Genomic DNA, 17,317 nt, shown 5'->3' with positions numbered 1-17,317 from the left:
TCATTGGGTATGTCTTAAAGGCCTACGCCATTCATTAAATATTTGAAAGTTATAATTGAATTAAGAAGTTTCTGGTTGCGTGAATACATACTAAAATAAATGTCAACATTGCCGTTGTGTAGACAAATATACATATACTATATGTACCAAGTTTCTGCAATTGCATGCACAATAAGTGCACAGCGGCATTGTGTATAACTGCATCTTCTATTTTCCTGTGCCACATTTAAATACGTACGGCGTAACCCTGTAAGTTAAAATGTCTCCTCGCAATGTGCTAAGCAGAGAGTCATTTTCGTTTCTGACATTAGGCTACATGTGTTAAGATGCACGTTTCTATTCTAGTCGGGAAAAACAAGGACGACACAGACAAGTGCTCTGACTTTGATTGTAAGAAATTTTCCTCGCGCTCATGCTCACGATTGTCATGTTTGCATCAGCATGTTTTCCTCACCTAAACTTGCAGTGATAGCTCCCAAAACTTTTGCTTCATCCTATCGTGAATGCATCTCCCAGAGAAAAGTTGTCAATGCGTTTCCCTTTTGCCTAGTTTTCAAGCAAAATAAAGGATCCTTCCTTACTCTGCATTTATCCCAAAGCTAGAGGAATGAAGAGGGGAGTCAAGGGTGTCATGTACTTTTTGGACCTCAATTCTTTGGCCCATATTTGTACCTTAATTCTTTGCCCCATGTAGGAATATTCTTCAAATACTTTCAGACCCCTCCTCAAAGCGTCCATTTGTGAAGCAGGAGATTCCACACCGCTACCTTGACCTTGAAGATGTGGTAACGGAGCTTGCCTTGGAGAAGAGAAAAAAGGGGGAGGGACCAGTTCTTACCACAAAACATTACAAGTACGTCAGTCTGTCTGTTGATATATTGTAAACGCCAACATCTTCCTTGAGGTTTTTTTGGCTCAAGCTACACAATTCCTACATGAAAATGTTGGGTGAATTACCGATAGCTTTGATATTTGTGACAGAATTTTTTTCTCATGAATTCACATGAATAGGACATTGCGAAAATTTTGCCATTGCTCTTACCTGTTATTATGCCCCCGCTAAAGTGGGGGCATTATGTACTTGGGTGGTTTCCAGCCGCTGCCGCGTCCGCGTCCGCCGCACTGAATTCCAGACTATAACTCAAGAACCCCTTGCTCGGCTGACTTGAAATTTTTAGGGGGTGTAGGCCTAGTGTGTCAAAGGGTCCCTATTGTTTTTTGGCGCGTTCCAAAATCCAATATGGCCGCCAGCCGCCATCTTAGATTTTCGCATTCCGCTCGTTAACTGGAGAACCAGAGGTCCAACAGTCTTCAAACTTTTGTGGCGTAATGGTCTATGGTAGGGGAGGTTCCCTATCGATTTTGGGCCAGACCCGAAATCAAAGATGGCCACCAGGTCCCCGACTTGGTGATTTGTATTCCGCCCCGTAAATTAAGAACCGAGTGAGTGACAGACCTGAAACTTATGTGGTGTTATTACCTAGTGTAGGGGAGGTTCCCTATCCATTTTGGGCCCGATCTGAAATCCAAGATGGCTGCCAGGCCCGACTTGGTTTTTCGCATTCCGACCTGTAACTCAAGAACCAAGTGAGTGACACACCTGAAACTTATGTGGTGTGATGAGGTTGTTTAGGGGAGGTTCCCTGTCGATTTTGGGCCTGACCCAAAATTCAATATGGCTGCCAGCAGCCAACTTAGATTTTGGTATTCCAATTGTTAACTGAAGAACTAGAGGTTTGACACACTTCAAACTTTAGTGGTGTAATGGTCTTCAGTAGGGGAGTTTCTCTATCGATTTTGGGCGCATTCCAGAATCCAAAATGGCCTCCAGCCGCCATCTTAGATTTTTGCATTCCGCTCATTTATGGAAGAACCAGATGTCATACAGACTTCAACATTTTGTGGTGTAATGGCCTATGGTGGGGGAGGTTCCCTATTCGAGGTGCGCTTATAGCCACAATTTCATATTTATAGGCTAAATAACGCGCGCAATGAACATATTAACACACCGAACACACCAGAGCGGGGGCATACATTCGCAATTTGCCCCAATTGCGTTATATATTTCTAGTTTATATTTCAGTTATGAGGTAATGGAGAAGATGAGGCGAGTCAAGCAGCAGACGTTCGCCAGTCACAACGAATTGGCTCAGGCAACACAGTTCCTTCATGAAAACGGTGGGTTAAGTAGCTTAGGTTTAACAGAATATTTTTCACTTAATTTATCAGGATTTAGCAAAAAACTGAATTTTTTTGGCAATTTTCATGCCATGCATTTCATTTTCATTATGAATTGTATCACTTTACCTTATTATCAATTGTACCACTTTTTCCTCATTATTAATTGCATCACTTATACCTTATTGTTAATTGTATCACCTTTACCTTATTTATCTGTTTTTTCCAGGTGTCTTGCTTCATTATGACGATCCCACGCTCCAACACCTGTACTTCTTAGAACCTCAGTGGCTGTGCGACATGCTGACATGTGTGTTAGAGAATGAAGATCCTTCTACACCAAGAAATGGTAAGTACTGTACATCTCTGATTCTCTGTCTCCAAATGAAAATGACACATTTGGGTGTTTCAGGCATTTTGGAGCAGAATTGAGCATTTGGAAGTGTAGAAAAGGCTTCAGGGAGGTCAATTACCCCTAAAAACCCACAACTTTTTTTATTAATCATTTTGCTAATTAGGGGACAGTGGCGCCCTCTTACACCATAGCAATTGAAAGGCCTGGCGCCGAAGAAGAAGAAGACTCACTCTCTTAGGTCTTCTTTCCATCAGGTCAAATACGCATCGGAGAACTGAAGCACCGTTTCCGCAACTCGCCATACAAACACAAGGAAGTAGAACAGTACATCATTGACTTGATGAACAAGTTTGAACTTGGCCTCCAGTACGATGATGAAAATCTGATCATACCACAGCTGCTGCCCACTGAGAAACAGCTGCGGGAGAAGCACCCTAATATCAAGGAGGTCTGGGTAAGAATGTCTGCCGAGATCATCTGCTTGTCCAGTCAATAGGAGTCAAAAAGATTTCTCATAGATTCTAGAACTTTCTGTGCTGGGGTTTTCTTGACAGTAAATTGCTTTTGAACTTGTTGATTCTAGCTATTTTAATAACAAAGAGATGTTGCTCTACATTTGTAAAATCCAACTGAGGACTCGGTGATCTGTTACAAAGCTTTGCATTGCTGTCAATCCTAAGTCCACTGATGTTTTATTTGTCATCGCTTTCAGATCCCTTTGAAGAAGCCTAAAGTGTCTCCAAACCAGAAGAGAGGGAGAAGACCTTCAGACCTGAATCCAAGCCCGGCAGCAACGTACATGCCTCCTGAGGAGCCCTCTAGTGGTGCAGTCGATAACCGCATCTTCAGTACGATACCTGGTCTAATGGAACCTGGATCTAGGGAATCGCGAGAGTCACGATCTTCCACAGTGTCGTATGACTCCGTTTCGGAACGTGGGTCTGTCCACGAAAGAGTCGGCCCAGTGAAGGAAAATTTCATACCAGAAGGTTTCACCAGACAGGTGGGGAGATCGTCATTTCACATTCCCACACCGGACAGGACACCTCAGGCCTCACCCAAGGTGAAGCGAGAACCCATTGTACCAACCTTGCATCCAGGTTCTGTTACCGTGGAGATGAAACCTGAGACTGAGACAATGAAGTCGCTGCGCCGTTTGTACCTGATGTCGTATTTTCCGAGCGGGTTCTGGGCACGTCTGATAACACGTCTGCTGGCTGATCAAAGCATGAACCAGACGGTCCATGATATGTACAAACCGCCACCAGAGATTGAAGAGAATGCAGACCTAGCCTCTACCATAAGCAGACCTGAGTGGCTATGTTATCAAACAGGTAGGTTCTTCTTATACTCCACCTCTGTGTTTGTTCTAATTGTGACCATTTGGGTGCGTGCCGCTACGGTTAGGTACCAATTAATGGCCAAATAACTCTTTTACCGGGTAGGAGTAGTTCATGGTAGACTACTGGTCTTTCTCTGTGTGATGGGATCTTTTGTTAGCCTGGGATAGACACTAGGTACAAGGAATCTCCCTATTTTTTCTGATTCAGTGCTGGTGGTAGTGGAAGTAATACGACTTGCTCAAGGTCACGAGCCATGTTACCGTGTCGCGTATCAAACCCACCAAGTTTGGATGTTAGGTCAGACCCCCTGGCAACATTTTCCCTTCAATTTCAGGCATCGAACTAGTCCACATGAACACCCACGTGCTCCTGGTGCGGGAAATCACCGAAGAAACCACCGACCTCCCGTGCGATTATCGACGATGTCAACTCCTTCTCCAACAAGAGGGGCAATGGAGTCCAATAAACAAACTCGACCAGTTGTCTATCCTGGAAGTTCTGCTGCCGAACCATGCAATCGACTTAAAGGTCTCCGATCGAACGAGTACGATGGACATCACAGCAGACGCCACCCGAGCTCATGTCTCCTGCAATCTGAAATCGGCGACAAAATTACTTGCGACTGTTATCAGTCATGTTGATAATCTTCTGGAGGACTGGTACCCTGATGTCGGATTGCGATTCGCGCAGAATATCCAGGGCATGTACCTGATTACGCGGATTGTGCCGTGTCTGAGGTGCTTTATTCACCAGACAGAGTTACAGACACAGGTAGGTGCTATATTCTACTTCACCGTATCTTCTGACATCCTCATCTGGATTTGTTCCCCATAGATGGCGTGTGTTGTGTGCAACTACAGTTGGGCACCAAATGCGGTATTCTGCAGTCACGTGTGGGATCAGAGTATGACCAATACGACATCAATATTTGTTGGGCCATTTCAGTGGCGGCGACTCTAAAAATACATTTTACCCTATTTTGTTTTTAGGTTTCCTCAGATGATGAAGAGTGTTGGTCTCAAGTGTTCATCAGAAATGGACTGGCGTCGGTTGTGCGGTCCATCAAGCTGGATTCTGAGGCTCATCTCGTACACCATGAATTCCCACCTGATATCTCTCCCATACTCAACGAGTAAGTATCTGAAGAACGGTTTCTGACAAGTAGAAGAGGTGCCTATCTTGATGTTTGCAGTATTGCGAGAGGGCTGTCCGGGTGGCACAATGGTGACATCGGGGCCTGTCAGCTCATAGGTCCCAGGTTCGATTCCTGGTTGGTTCCAGTATACTCATGTGATAGAGAAGCGACTCTTTTCAACAGTAAAGGTTTCCTCCGGTTGCCTGGATTCCTCCTACTGCTCAACTCGCCCAAATATTGTCGAAACGGCCAATAATCAGCAAACTTCGGTGGATTTTGCAAATGCTCTCGATTCGCGAAAAATAGAATTAGTCTGAATATTTTCTATACGAAAAAAAGGAAAAAAATTGTAATCTGCCAAACAAAAATTGTGTGGATTTAAAAAAAAGATATTTTGGCGAGATGGAAGAATAAAACCGCACGAAAATTTGCAGTATATTGTGCATGGCAGTTCATTTTACACAATTTATGATTTTTCTACCTCCAGGACCGTTGATGACGCAATTTACTGCTTCACTGTTGAGGAATGTATGTTGGCAACCCAACAACGACAGATGATCGTCTGTGAGAAACATCGCCAGATCGCATCGCCGACCGCAGGAGATTCTGAACTACACATTGCACCAGATGTGGTAAGTATGCATTGTTTACTGTAATTCTTGTAATCGTCTGTCTAGCATGCTTCTCAAAAACGCAGAAGAAGATGAAGTCAATCATTGGCTCCGCAATTTTAACTGATTACGACGCCTGTGGAACACTGGAATTGTAGAATCAGACCTGAAGACAACAAGGAGGTCAGCTTAGGTGCTCCAGGTCAAATCCTGATGATGCATTGCGAGTTCACGATATTTCAATCTGTCATGAAAAAAAGAGCACCACTCTCATTTTAAAATTTTCTCTTCAGGTGTTTGCCGACCTAGATGACCACCAACTCATCAACCAAAATAACATCACACGCAATAAATACCTTGGCCGGGGCGCTTTCAGTTCAGTGTTTAAAGGCATCTATAAGGTAAGCTTAACCTTAAAGTGAATTTCGCATGAGCAACACAGTGCCCTTTACCGCGTCAAAGTCATTATCAAAGCGACTGTTGTTCTCAATGGTATCCTATTGTAGGCCCTATTGTCAACATGTTCATCCGACCGAATCAAGCTTACTGATCTGCACTGGACTTTCGAGCATGATATGAGAAGGTACATTTTCACCGCCCGAGCAAAATGAATGAACCTGGCAGGCCGCTACAGCATCCTGAATCTTACATGAGCCCCACCCTGGTGGCTGCTTTATGGCGACCTGGCAGGTCTGGGGTCGACTGACCGCAACTTGTATTTAATTGAGTGTTGTTCTGTTCCTTTTAGTCCCAGAATCGAACAGAAGGGGTCGCCATCAAGGTGCTGGAACCAATCAAACCAGGGAATGAGGCAAACTCTGGCGATATGGATAACTATGAGGTAGGAGAGAAAATTTATATGATATGTTAAAAGTGCCATTAATCCATTCTTTACTTAACTGCTATCACCTTTGCTGCCTAAAATGTAATGCATTAGAGTATATAATACATTACATGTAGAGTATATGATGCATTAGAGTATTTAATGCACTAGAGTTGAAATTTTTGCACTTTTTAAATTTGTGTTTGATGGTGCACTACAAAAATTGTGAAAATTAAACGCTTGTGAAAATTGATGGTTCAAACTAACAATCTTTTGAATTTCTCTTTTACAGGTAAACCAAAAAAATTGGAATCAAGACCCTTTGCGAGCGGCATGCAAGTCGTACCTGATCGCCCGCCAAGAGTGTGGCATAATGTTCACGCTAAACCACAAACACATTGTCCAGCTTCTGGGTATCAGTCTGCAACCTCTCAGCCTCATATTAGAGGTGGCGCCACTGGGGGAACTGTATGCCAAGTTGAAGGAATATCGTAAGAATAGCGCCAGGCTCCCGATGTATGCCATCAAGAAGATTATTCTTCAGGTAGGAATGTGAATAATTGCACGTACGTGATCCATCTCACCAAAAGGGGTAATAAGTTGTATTCCAAGGGGTTCCAAGGACAATCCACAGCTGTCTGTCACCAATCCCTTAAGTACAGTAGAACCTCCCTATGCAGACACCTCTCTTTTAAGGACACTAGTTTTGGTCCCAATTGGTCATTTTCATTCAATTTGACCTCTCTAATCAGGACACCTCTCTATCAAGGACAGCAGTTGTCAGTCTCGAGGGTGATAGAGAGGAGCTACTGTAATTTTGGCCAATCTTTTTATGATTAGTTCTTTAATCCATGTCAATTCTATATCGTCGTTTTTCAGACTGCTTCTGCGCTCTTCTATCTCCACAACCATGACATCATCCACCGAGACCTGAAATCGGACAACGTCATGGTATGGAACATGCCACCTCCTCACAACACGGACCCGACGCAGCCGGTAGACGTCAAGCTAGCTGATTACGGAATAAGCCGTGCCGTGTTACCGACGGGTGGGAAGGGGTATGCCGGGACGCCAGGGTTCGTTGCGCCGGAGGTCATCCAGTTTATGGGAGAGGAGAGCTACACAAAAAAGGTTAGGACACTCACCGTAAACCGCCAAATTTTGTTTTTCTAAATTCTATTTTTCACGGATTTCGCGAATAACCTACATTTACAAAAAAAATGAAAAATCTCAAAAACAATATTTTGGGACTTGAACATAGAAAGAAATTGGAATTAACCAAAGTTAAAATCCAAAAACTTAAAAAAGAGGCACTTAAATTTGGCACTTTCCAGTGTGTGGGGTAGTCGTACTGTCTTAAAAACTTGAAAAAACTAAAAACAAACAAATTTAGGAGGCCAAGTCTTTTTGCATTGATATGTTGTGAAAGTTTACTTTACATTCTAGTCTGAGGTCATTGTATCCACTTGAGGCAGGCTTTCACAGCCTTTCAAAAACTCACGTTACACATGTACATGTAATTGCTACTCTTCACTGGACACCTATGTCTAAATTTTTTACTTTTCTAGGTGGATTGCTTCTCGTTTGGGATGCTGATCTACGAACTCCTGACACTGCATCGCCCCCTGGAGGATCAGTTGTCAAACGCAGCCAACTGGAAGAGTATCATACTCAACAGCGACAGACCTTATCTCCGGAAAAGTGTAAGTTTTTCCGAAAAGGTGCAAAATAGCAGAAATGAAGTAAAAAATAAAAAATAAAGGTCTTTTAAATTTGTTTCTTGATTTGAGATTTGGGAATGTTAGGTTTTTTTTCAAAAACCCTTTTATCATTGATTTTCAAGTTTGGACTTATTTTTGAAGATAATTTTTGACACCAAAATATAAGTCGGGATGGTGCATGCAGTCATAATGAAAATGCAATAATGCAGAGGTGGGTAGTAGCCTAAAGTGAGCTCCATACCTCCGGTAAAAATCCAGCAGTATTACGACACCAGTAATGATATGATGATGACCTCAACCTCGTTTCAGGACACTGACCTGTACCCCACACATTTCCTTGACCTAATGGTGACCTGCTGGGAACAAGAGCCACATAACCGCCCCTCCGCCGACGAGATCATCGCCATTGCCTCGACACCAGAGTTCTGTCATCTCCGCCAAGCGGTGTCACCGGACATGTGTCAAAATCTCCGATGTGCCACGTCAATCAGGACTCCAAATCGTCCCGGTCTCGACGTCAACATTGTTGACCTTGACGAGGACATCCCCCAGACTGACGTCTGGTTGAGCTCATTCCAGGTGCGGGCGATGCTGGAAGTTGTCACCTATGAGAACGAGATACCGATTCAGACCAAGAGTATCAAGCTGAAGCAGCCCAGTTCGATCTTGGTCATGTGTCCTATCGGTGATTACATGTGGTGCGGAGATGATAAGGGTTACATTATCGTTATTTGGTAAGTTATCAGTAATTACATGTGGTGTGTAGATGATAGGGGTTACATTATCGTTATTTGGTAAGTTATCAGTAATTACATGTTGTGTGTAGATGATAGGGGTTACATTATCGTTATTTGGTAAGTTATCAGTAATTACATGTGGTGTGTAGATGATAGGGGTTACATTATCGTTATTTGGTAAGTTATCAGTAATTACATGTTGTGTGTAGATGATAGGGGTTACATTATCGTTATTTGGTAAGTTATCAGTAATTACATGTGGTGTGTAGATGATAGGGGTTACATTATCGTTATTTGGTAAGTTATCAGTAATTACATGTGGTGTGTAGATGATAGGGGTTACATTATCGTTATTTGGTAAGTTATCAGTAATTACATGTGGTGTGTAGATGATAGGGGTTACATTATCGTTATTTGGTAAGTTATCAGTAATTACATGTTGTGTGTAGATGATAGGGGTTACATTATCGTTATTTGATAAGTTATCAGTAATTACATGTTGTGTGTAGATGATAGGGGTTACATTATCGTTATTTGGTAAGTTATCAGTAATTACATGTGGTGTGTAGATGATAGGGGTTACATTATCATTATTTGGTAAGTTATCAGTAATTATATGTGGTGTGTAGATGATAAGGGTTACATTATCGTTATTTGGTAAGTTATCAGTAATTACATGTTGTGTGTAGATGATAGGGGTTACATTATCATTATTTGGTAAGTTATCAATAATTACATGTGGTGTGTAGATGATAGGAGCTGCAATGCCATGCAAGTTTTCTCTATAGAGATCCTTGGGATGATGTTTGGCTCACAATCCTTGAATCAAAGGATAATGGGTTAGAACCTATGTCTAGTCGCAACGCCTCCTTTGCTGGTTGAGACAAAAATGTGCTCAGTGAATAGTAAATAGTATTAGAGTGTCTTGTAAAGCACCCATTCCAAGTGTCCTGCCCACAGCCGCTTTCACAAAAAGTACTCCTCAAAGAGCAGGTTCTTCAGCTCTGTCTTGCAACTGGCCACAGAACCCCTCTCTTGTACTGAAGAGTCAAGCGGGTTCCACATTTGGCCAGCCTGACTTGCAAAAGTCTTATAACAAAAATTGTATAGTCTATAACGTTGGACAACAATCAGCCCAAGTTCTTCAGATCTTGAACTCTGGCCTGGTTCGTAATTTTGAATTAGATCAGCCAAATAGTAAGGTGTCATTCCCTTCCTAGCCTTGTACACCAAGAGCATCTCCTATATACAGTAGAACCTCTCTGTTAATGACACACTCAGGACTGACGGATGATGTCCTTGAGAGGGAGGTGTCCTGATTAGAGAGGTTAAAATGAATGAAGACAATCTCTTTTGGACCAAAACACATGTCCTTGATAGAGATGGTGTCCTTAATAGAGGGATGTCCGCTAAGGGAGGTTCCACTGTATCTCTAAGTTAAAAAAAACTTCTATTACTCTTGCAGCCAAACTACCTACCGTGAGACTCTCTGCGTCAAAGTCGGTGGATCCTTGGGGGTCAAGGTCACTAGCATCGTGTACTTCAAGGACTTTGACCGCATCCTCATCACCCTCGACAACGGCAGGATAAGAGTCTGTGATAACATGCCGAACTCTAAAGCTGATGACCTCAACATCAAGGAATTCTACGGGAATGGCAAAGATATAAATTGTGCTGTAGCTGTGAATTCTGCTCACCAGTAAGTTTTATTTTTATTTTCATCAAGTTTTTAATGTCTTCTGTCTGCAAAACAAAGAGCAAGCGAGAAGGAAGAAGAAAAAGAAGGAGCACCAATTAGAACTATTTCAAAACTCAGTGAATGCCTATTTCAAGGGCGAGAGTCTCTGTTTTCAAGAGAACAGACTCTCGCCCTTGAAATTAGCATCACTTCATTTTGCGTGAGTTTGAATTTCTTTGAGATTTCAAGTTCTAGCCAAAATGGTGGTGCAAATGGTCAACCCTTAAGATTGCAAGCAAAGTAACAGTGTCTAGAATAGGACCTGCAATAGCATGCAATGATGGCAATGAAAACAACCATTCATGACTTCAGTATTTGCTCCGTGGTAAAACCAAAAAAACCCTCTCTCTTTTAGCGATGAAGTTTGGTGTGGACAAGCAGAAGGTGCCGTACTCGTTTGGGATTCCAACCACCTCGACAGACAGCCGCAGGTTGAACATCACTACGAGGCCTACAATAATGACGTCAACACATTGTTCCTGGTGACATCTGCTAGTGATCAAAAGTCGTTGTGGTCGTATGTGTATCCAGGTCGGTGAAATTTGTTAAACAATCCTCAATCCTTCTGGACACTTTCTCACTTCAACCTGCAACAATTGTAATGGCAACCTGCAACAATTATCACTGCAATAAGTGATCACAAGATCACTTGTCTGCAGGTAAAAAGAAGTCATCGTGGTCGTATGTCTATTCATCTGAGTGAAACTTGATGCACCTCTTTCAGGGCTGGAGGTAATTTGATCAAAAATTCAGAAAATACAGTGGAACCCCGGTCGGCGACCACCTCAGTAACGCGACCACCCCGCGAACACGACCAAAATTCTCCGGTCCCGAATGGTTTTCTCTCTAATTCTCATTAACTGGCCCTCGCTAACACGACCACCCCGGTACCCAGACCGCGACCACCAGCTTGGTCGGTCCCAAACTGCAAATTAACCCCGCTAACGCGACCATGAGGCCTAATTGCCGTAATCAACCATGACCGCATCGTATCAATTGGCACCTTCTCGCAAATCCGTGTTGATAGTTAGCACCTCGAACACAATGACCATGGGAATCCATATGAAAATAAATGATGTGTAAGTGAGTTTGATCAAATGTAAGCGCAAATAAAATGAAGAATAAACTTTCTTTTCGACTCACGGTTTGTTTTTCATCATTTAGTATTAAATGATGTCAAGAGGCATGCACACGTAGTTTTTAGGACAAATAAATTATGTTGATTAGTAAGAGTACCGATACTCAAAGTAAAGAATGCTTACTACGTCGTAATATTGATAAAATACGTTTTTAAAAAGATGATTTAATCAGTACCAGTTCAAATTGGCTGAAGTTAAAGCAGGAAGACATCAGGAATAATTCTCAACATCTTCTCACATCACCTCTCTCAATGTTAGCGGGAATATTAGCTTGACATCAAGAAGGGCAGCTGCCGATGGTGTGAATGACATGCTTGCTCTAATTAGCATGCTCAAGTTTTAATGTAATGTTTGGTCTAATAAGCTCTCGTCAGTTTATTTACTCATTTACATAAATTGTAAATTAAATGCAAAACACTCAAGAAAATGATTTTTTATTCGTGATATACACACAAATTATCGAATCACCCGGTGGCGTAGTCATTAATGCATGTCAATGTACACACAGCATATCTGCTAGGACGATGTTTTGGCGGGAAAACCTACTTATGATTCTTAAATTCACTAACGCGACCACCCCGGTAACACGACCACTTCGGCTTAGTCCCTTGGGAGGTCGTGTTACCGGGGTTCCACTGTATGTAATTTCTAAATATAAATGCATCACAAAATAGATGGCACCGCTAAAGTGTTCATTCAGCTGTCTAATGAGTGGTCGTTTGCGTATGTTTTATCAACTCTTGACCAGTTTTCCGCGGGGAATTTTAGCAACAGTTCTTTACCCTTTCGCCTGCAATGACACAATGATGTCACATAATGCATTGCAGGTGTATCATGCCTATACAAATATGCCTGTACAAATACAACAATATACTTGGCATTTGGTTCTTGTCTCTTGCACATTAGTGTCACTTATTTGTTGTCTATTTAGGTACATTTGTCTATCTATGGGATACAGTAGAGAGAAAAGTCAAACGTTCCCTTGACTGCAGTCGCGTGATTCCTTATGCGGACAGACATCAAAAACAGATCATACAACATGGAAAATTACTTCGTAAGTCTCTTGATTTTTTCTTTACGAAAATGTTCTAAAAGCCACGTAAACGAGCGATATAAAATCGACCGGCGATTATAATCGCTGCTTTGCGCAATGAAGGTATTTCTTGTCTGGTTTTAATGTTGACTCGCGGTTTGTTCTGACCTGCTGCTGCTCTGACCACTGCAAACAAGCAATTTGAATTGTAGGTCGCTGCAGTATTTGTCGATTTACAGTAAGCTTACTTCTTGAATTCATGTAATAAATCAGCCGAAATGTAAAAACATGACTTCGAATGAGTTTCTTTGTTTTCGTCGTAATTTGGCAAAAAAAAAAATTTGCTTCAATTTTGAGTTAATAAACATTCCAAAATCTATTCATGTGAACAAAAGTACTTTGTAAATTTCTGATCATTTTTGCTTCCAGCTGGGAAAACCCAAATTACTGCCATGAATGTAATCGACAACGAACTCTATGTGGGTACAACCTGGGGTTGTATCATCGTCATCGACAAGTCCACCATGCACCATATCACAAGTTTCCGCTGTCACGAACAGGACGACATCTACGTCAAGGCCATACTGCCGTTGACCTTTGAGGATTCAAGCGACCTTGACCCAAGGTTTGGTGCTCCAACACAAGATAACCAGATCGCAAAGAACATTATCACGGTCGGGAAAGGTTACAGGAATGTTATGAAGACGTTGTCGTCTGCCACGGTGACCACAATCAGACGACACTCACTCCAAAATCGGACATTCCTGCTGTCATTCTTGGCAGAAAATTGGAAATATTACTGAAAAACATGGACTAACTTTGAGTTTTGGCTAGCTTTGATTTTGGGCTAGATTTGACTTGGAGCTGGCTTTGACTTTGAGCTAGTGTTGACCTTGGGCTAGCTTTGACCTGTTTGGCTTTGGGCTAGCTTTGACTTCGGGCCAACTTTGACTGTGGGCAAGCTCTGACTATGGGCCAGCTTTGTGTTTAGGCGAGCTTTGACTTTAGGACAGCTTTGACTTTGGGCCAGCTTTGACTTTGGGCTGACTTTAACTTTGGGCCAGCTTCGTGTTTAGGTGAACTTTGACTTTGGGCCGGCTATGACTTTGGGCCAGCTTTGACTTTGAGTTGGTCACTTGATAACTCATCAAGTAAGTCTTAAGGAAGACTGAAATACACAAGAGTTTCGCTCTTCAAACTGTTATTTCAGAAATATTTTTTGAAGCAATAATAGGGTTGGGTATGAAGACTTCCTAGTTCCATGTACAGTTTTCGATACTTGAAGGAAGATTTTTCAGGGAATTCCATGTGCTTTCTTATTTAGTAAATTGTGCCAATATATAGAAAAAAATGTGCTACAAAGGATATACTTTTTTGATCATTGTTATTTGTTGATATTCCAGAGGTTAACCAGTATTATTTCTTATAACCACACGGTGCTTATATAAAGGTTAATGCAATATTCACTGCATGTCTTGTACTTCCATTCTCACGCTACACAAATATCACTGAATCAACTTTTCAAGCTAAACAACAACATCGCAAAAATGTCGAAACCTAGGGGTAATTTGTCAGTCACTCGGTGAAATCAAGTCACAGCATAAAAAATGGTTGTGATAAGACATTTTAGAAGTTCAGTGGCTATATATGTGACCTGTCGCAGCAAAACCAGGCGCATGTCGCACAGAAGATGAGCCTAAATGACACCAGGAGATAATGGAAGAAATTGATGTGCTCATATTTCACAAAAGGCAGACAATAGAGAAATGAACAAACAGTCCGTCTCAACCTGCCAAGCTCAGAGCGACATGCGTCTGTATTTGCTGTGATGGGTCACATATTGTTTTGCTGTCCAGATGAACACATATTGTAATGGGGTCGTCATCCTGACGCTCGTGGCCTTCTACTCTATTTAGGTATAGAATATAAGCCCATGACTTTTTTTGGTCACAAATATGGAAAGTAACCCAATGATTTTTTGGTCACTTTCTGTTAATTGTAGTCTATACACCTCTCCAGAAATGGGGTGCTGAGTGTCCGAAATAATGATGACATAAGGGGAAACTAGGCCTTATGGTGGAGGGACAAAGGAGATAGTCATGGTTGACCAACACACTTGAATGCCTTTAATGACGGACAATTTGGAAAAAGTTAGTTCCAATGCAAGCCACCAATTTCGGGAAGCTGTATATCGGTCCATTTCAAGCAAACTTTGACTTACTGCAGCCATGCATACAGCATTGCTGATGTTGCCAGTCGAACATTTGAATCCTATCCCAGCCTATCATGATATAGCTAAACATGCTTGGTCAAATTTCCATAACATGCTTGGTCACGTCTCCCTCGCCTAATCTCCCTCATCATTCATCACATTAAAAAAATTCACTTCACTTTGGGATCACGATCTTCTCGTGAAGGTGTGACCAGGTGAAAAGAACTGGGACCAAGGGTTTTTGCCCACACTTCATGGACATAATAGTTTGATATTTGTACCGAACACATGTGCCTGTTGAGAATGACTCGATATTTGTAGCAAAAACTTGTGCCTCTCTAGTAGGACATAATATTTGTAGCAAAATTGATACCTGTCTAGTATGACTTGATGTAGAAAAAAACTTGTGTCTGTCTAAGTATGACTTGATATTTGTAGTAAAAAGTTGTGCATGTTTTCTCGGCTTGATATCTGTAGAAAAAACATGTGCCTGTCTAGTATGACTTGGACCCGATGTCTGTAGCAAAAACTTGTGCCTGTCTACAGGGTGGCCCAGAATTATTTTCCCTCACACAATGGCTACAGAATAGAATTCGATTGTGCAAGGGAAAATTATTCTGGTCCACCCTGTAGTACGACTTGATATTTGTAGCAAAAACTTGTGCCCGTCTAATTATCTGCCTTCCATGACTGTTCAAATACACAGTACTATTAATGGTGCTATACATGTTTACATAATTGTCTTTGATCATTGAAGTTTAAGGTTATTATATCTTATTATTGAATGATATGAATGGAATTAACAAAAATAACCTGTGTCCATCTTGTAACTTGACAATAATGGCATCATATGCACTAAATTTTGGCATAAAATCTGCTGTGTTACTCCACGGTGCTAGCACAGATCAGTTTGCTATCCACCGGACAAACCTACCATCAAGTATGGGTTCCTTGCTGCTGTGCATTTTTCTCTCTATGTGTTGCAAATCATTAGGAGATGAACGCATAGGTTATTGGAAGACCCCAAAATCACAGTTTTTCCAACATTATTGACAAACTTAAGCCTTTCCCAGGACAGGTCAGCTCGGCAAGTTGGAAGGCCTACCTGATTCTCAGCAAGATGGGGAATCGATTCTCCATGGTGCTTATTGGAGAAGACAATTGATTTACAGCTTTTAAATGCTCTACGTAAAAAATAACTTCTCTTTATAATTCTTCCTCTCTCCAAATAGTAGCTTTTATTATTATTATTCTTCTGCGTTCGGAATTTTTGAGATGCACGCTAGACAGTCATTCCATTATCGGTAATGAAACAGAGCCCAGAGCTTTGTGGCCAGGGTGGTGTCCTTTGGCCAGTATTCCTCTCTATTCTTCATTAGGCAGCTGGTCTGAAGCACATGAGCTGGAGTCTGGTCTCCAGGTCTGCATTCACACTGAGCAGATTCTTGTAAGAGTAGCTTTCAAATTTGAGAAGATCATGTTGATAATGTCAGATTCCAGGATGGAACCTTTTATGGTGCGTTCTATACTGCTGAAAATATTTGTTAATCATTACTAATTCTTGTTATCTAGAAGATAATTATGTTATTACCTTGAAGAAGATGTGTAGTCCCTTTGTATAATTTTGCTAGATATCAAATGAATCAATAAATTATCAGTATATTCATGATTTTTTCTATTTATTTGAGAAGCTACAAAACTTGGGTTTCTCACCAATTATAGGCCAGGTTCAAATGCATAAACAAATTGTGTTTCTGGCTCTTCACTGTCCTATGCATTTATGTCAAGCTTGTGCAAGGGCATTCAATTGTTTCTGAAAGTAGAGTTGACCTCACAATATAGGGCCATCCAATTGGCTCAGTTCAACTGAGTAACTTGGTGATGCAGAATTCGGCACTTCTGATTGGGCAATCGCCCCGAACTAACCTAACTTCTTTGCTTTCGGAATGTCTGAATGCTAACAGTCTCTCACAGCTAGGTTGTGACAAATGGAGTACAGACCTTTGTGATGCATGTCTGAGTTGTTCTCAGGTTGCTGAGGACCAGCTGGTTGTGACATTGTTGGATTTTGCATGTCTGTATGATGTGTATTTGACATAGTCCTTGCTGTGTCCATTTCTCTGATGCGAAAGACCAGGTTGTGACACTGTTGGTTTTAGTGCGATTGCATTTGTGTATTTGACATTGTTATTGATGTTGTGCTTCTCAGTTTGAGTCCCGTGGGGTTACAAGATGTCTACTTATGTAGCAGTGTCTTGTTTTGGTGTATAGGTTGTGTCCTGGGAATTCTTT

The 17,317-nt window shown here is 41.6% G+C and overlaps 1 protein-coding gene across 2 annotated transcripts in view; it reads left to right on the top strand.

The window, feature by feature from the left end:
• The window catches only part of LOC135487539 (leucine-rich repeat serine/threonine-protein kinase 1-like), a 29,370-nt gene extending 12,683 nt beyond the window's left edge, over window positions 1-16,687 (top strand). For both annotated transcript variants that reach the window (XM_064771317.1, XM_064771318.1), the window contains exons 14-31: window positions 718-853; window positions 2,084-2,178; window positions 2,408-2,527; window positions 2,788-2,987; window positions 3,246-3,867; window positions 4,211-4,647; window positions 4,866-5,008; window positions 5,499-5,643; window positions 5,916-6,023; window positions 6,371-6,463; window positions 6,738-6,989; window positions 7,325-7,576; window positions 8,014-8,148; window positions 8,476-8,900; window positions 10,369-10,602; window positions 10,997-11,172; window positions 12,712-12,834; window positions 13,243-16,687. In XM_064771317.1, coding sequence (XP_064627387.1) covers window positions 718-853; window positions 2,084-2,178; window positions 2,408-2,527; window positions 2,788-2,987; window positions 3,246-3,867; window positions 4,211-4,647; window positions 4,866-5,008; window positions 5,499-5,643; window positions 5,916-6,023; window positions 6,371-6,463; window positions 6,738-6,989; window positions 7,325-7,576; window positions 8,014-8,148; window positions 8,476-8,900; window positions 10,369-10,602; window positions 10,997-11,172; window positions 12,712-12,834; window positions 13,243-13,616 — 4,070 coding nt within the window. In that variant the 3' untranslated portion in view covers window positions 13,617-16,687. The remainder of the gene's footprint in view (window positions 1-717; window positions 854-2,083; window positions 2,179-2,407; window positions 2,528-2,787; window positions 2,988-3,245; window positions 3,868-4,210; window positions 4,648-4,865; window positions 5,009-5,498; window positions 5,644-5,915; window positions 6,024-6,370; window positions 6,464-6,737; window positions 6,990-7,324; window positions 7,577-8,013; window positions 8,149-8,475; window positions 8,901-10,368; window positions 10,603-10,996; window positions 11,173-12,711; window positions 12,835-13,242) is intronic.
• The last annotated feature ends 630 nt before the right edge of the window (window positions 16,688-17,317 follow it).

The sequence above is a fragment of the Lineus longissimus genome, chromosome 5 (genome assembly GCF_910592395.1).
Source record: "Lineus longissimus chromosome 5, tnLinLong1.2, whole genome shotgun sequence".
NCBI lineage: Eukaryota > Metazoa > Nemertea > Pilidiophora > Heteronemertea > Lineidae > Lineus > Lineus longissimus.
Note: the sequence above shows the minus strand (reverse complement) of the source record. Positions and strands in the feature narration are given on the sequence as shown.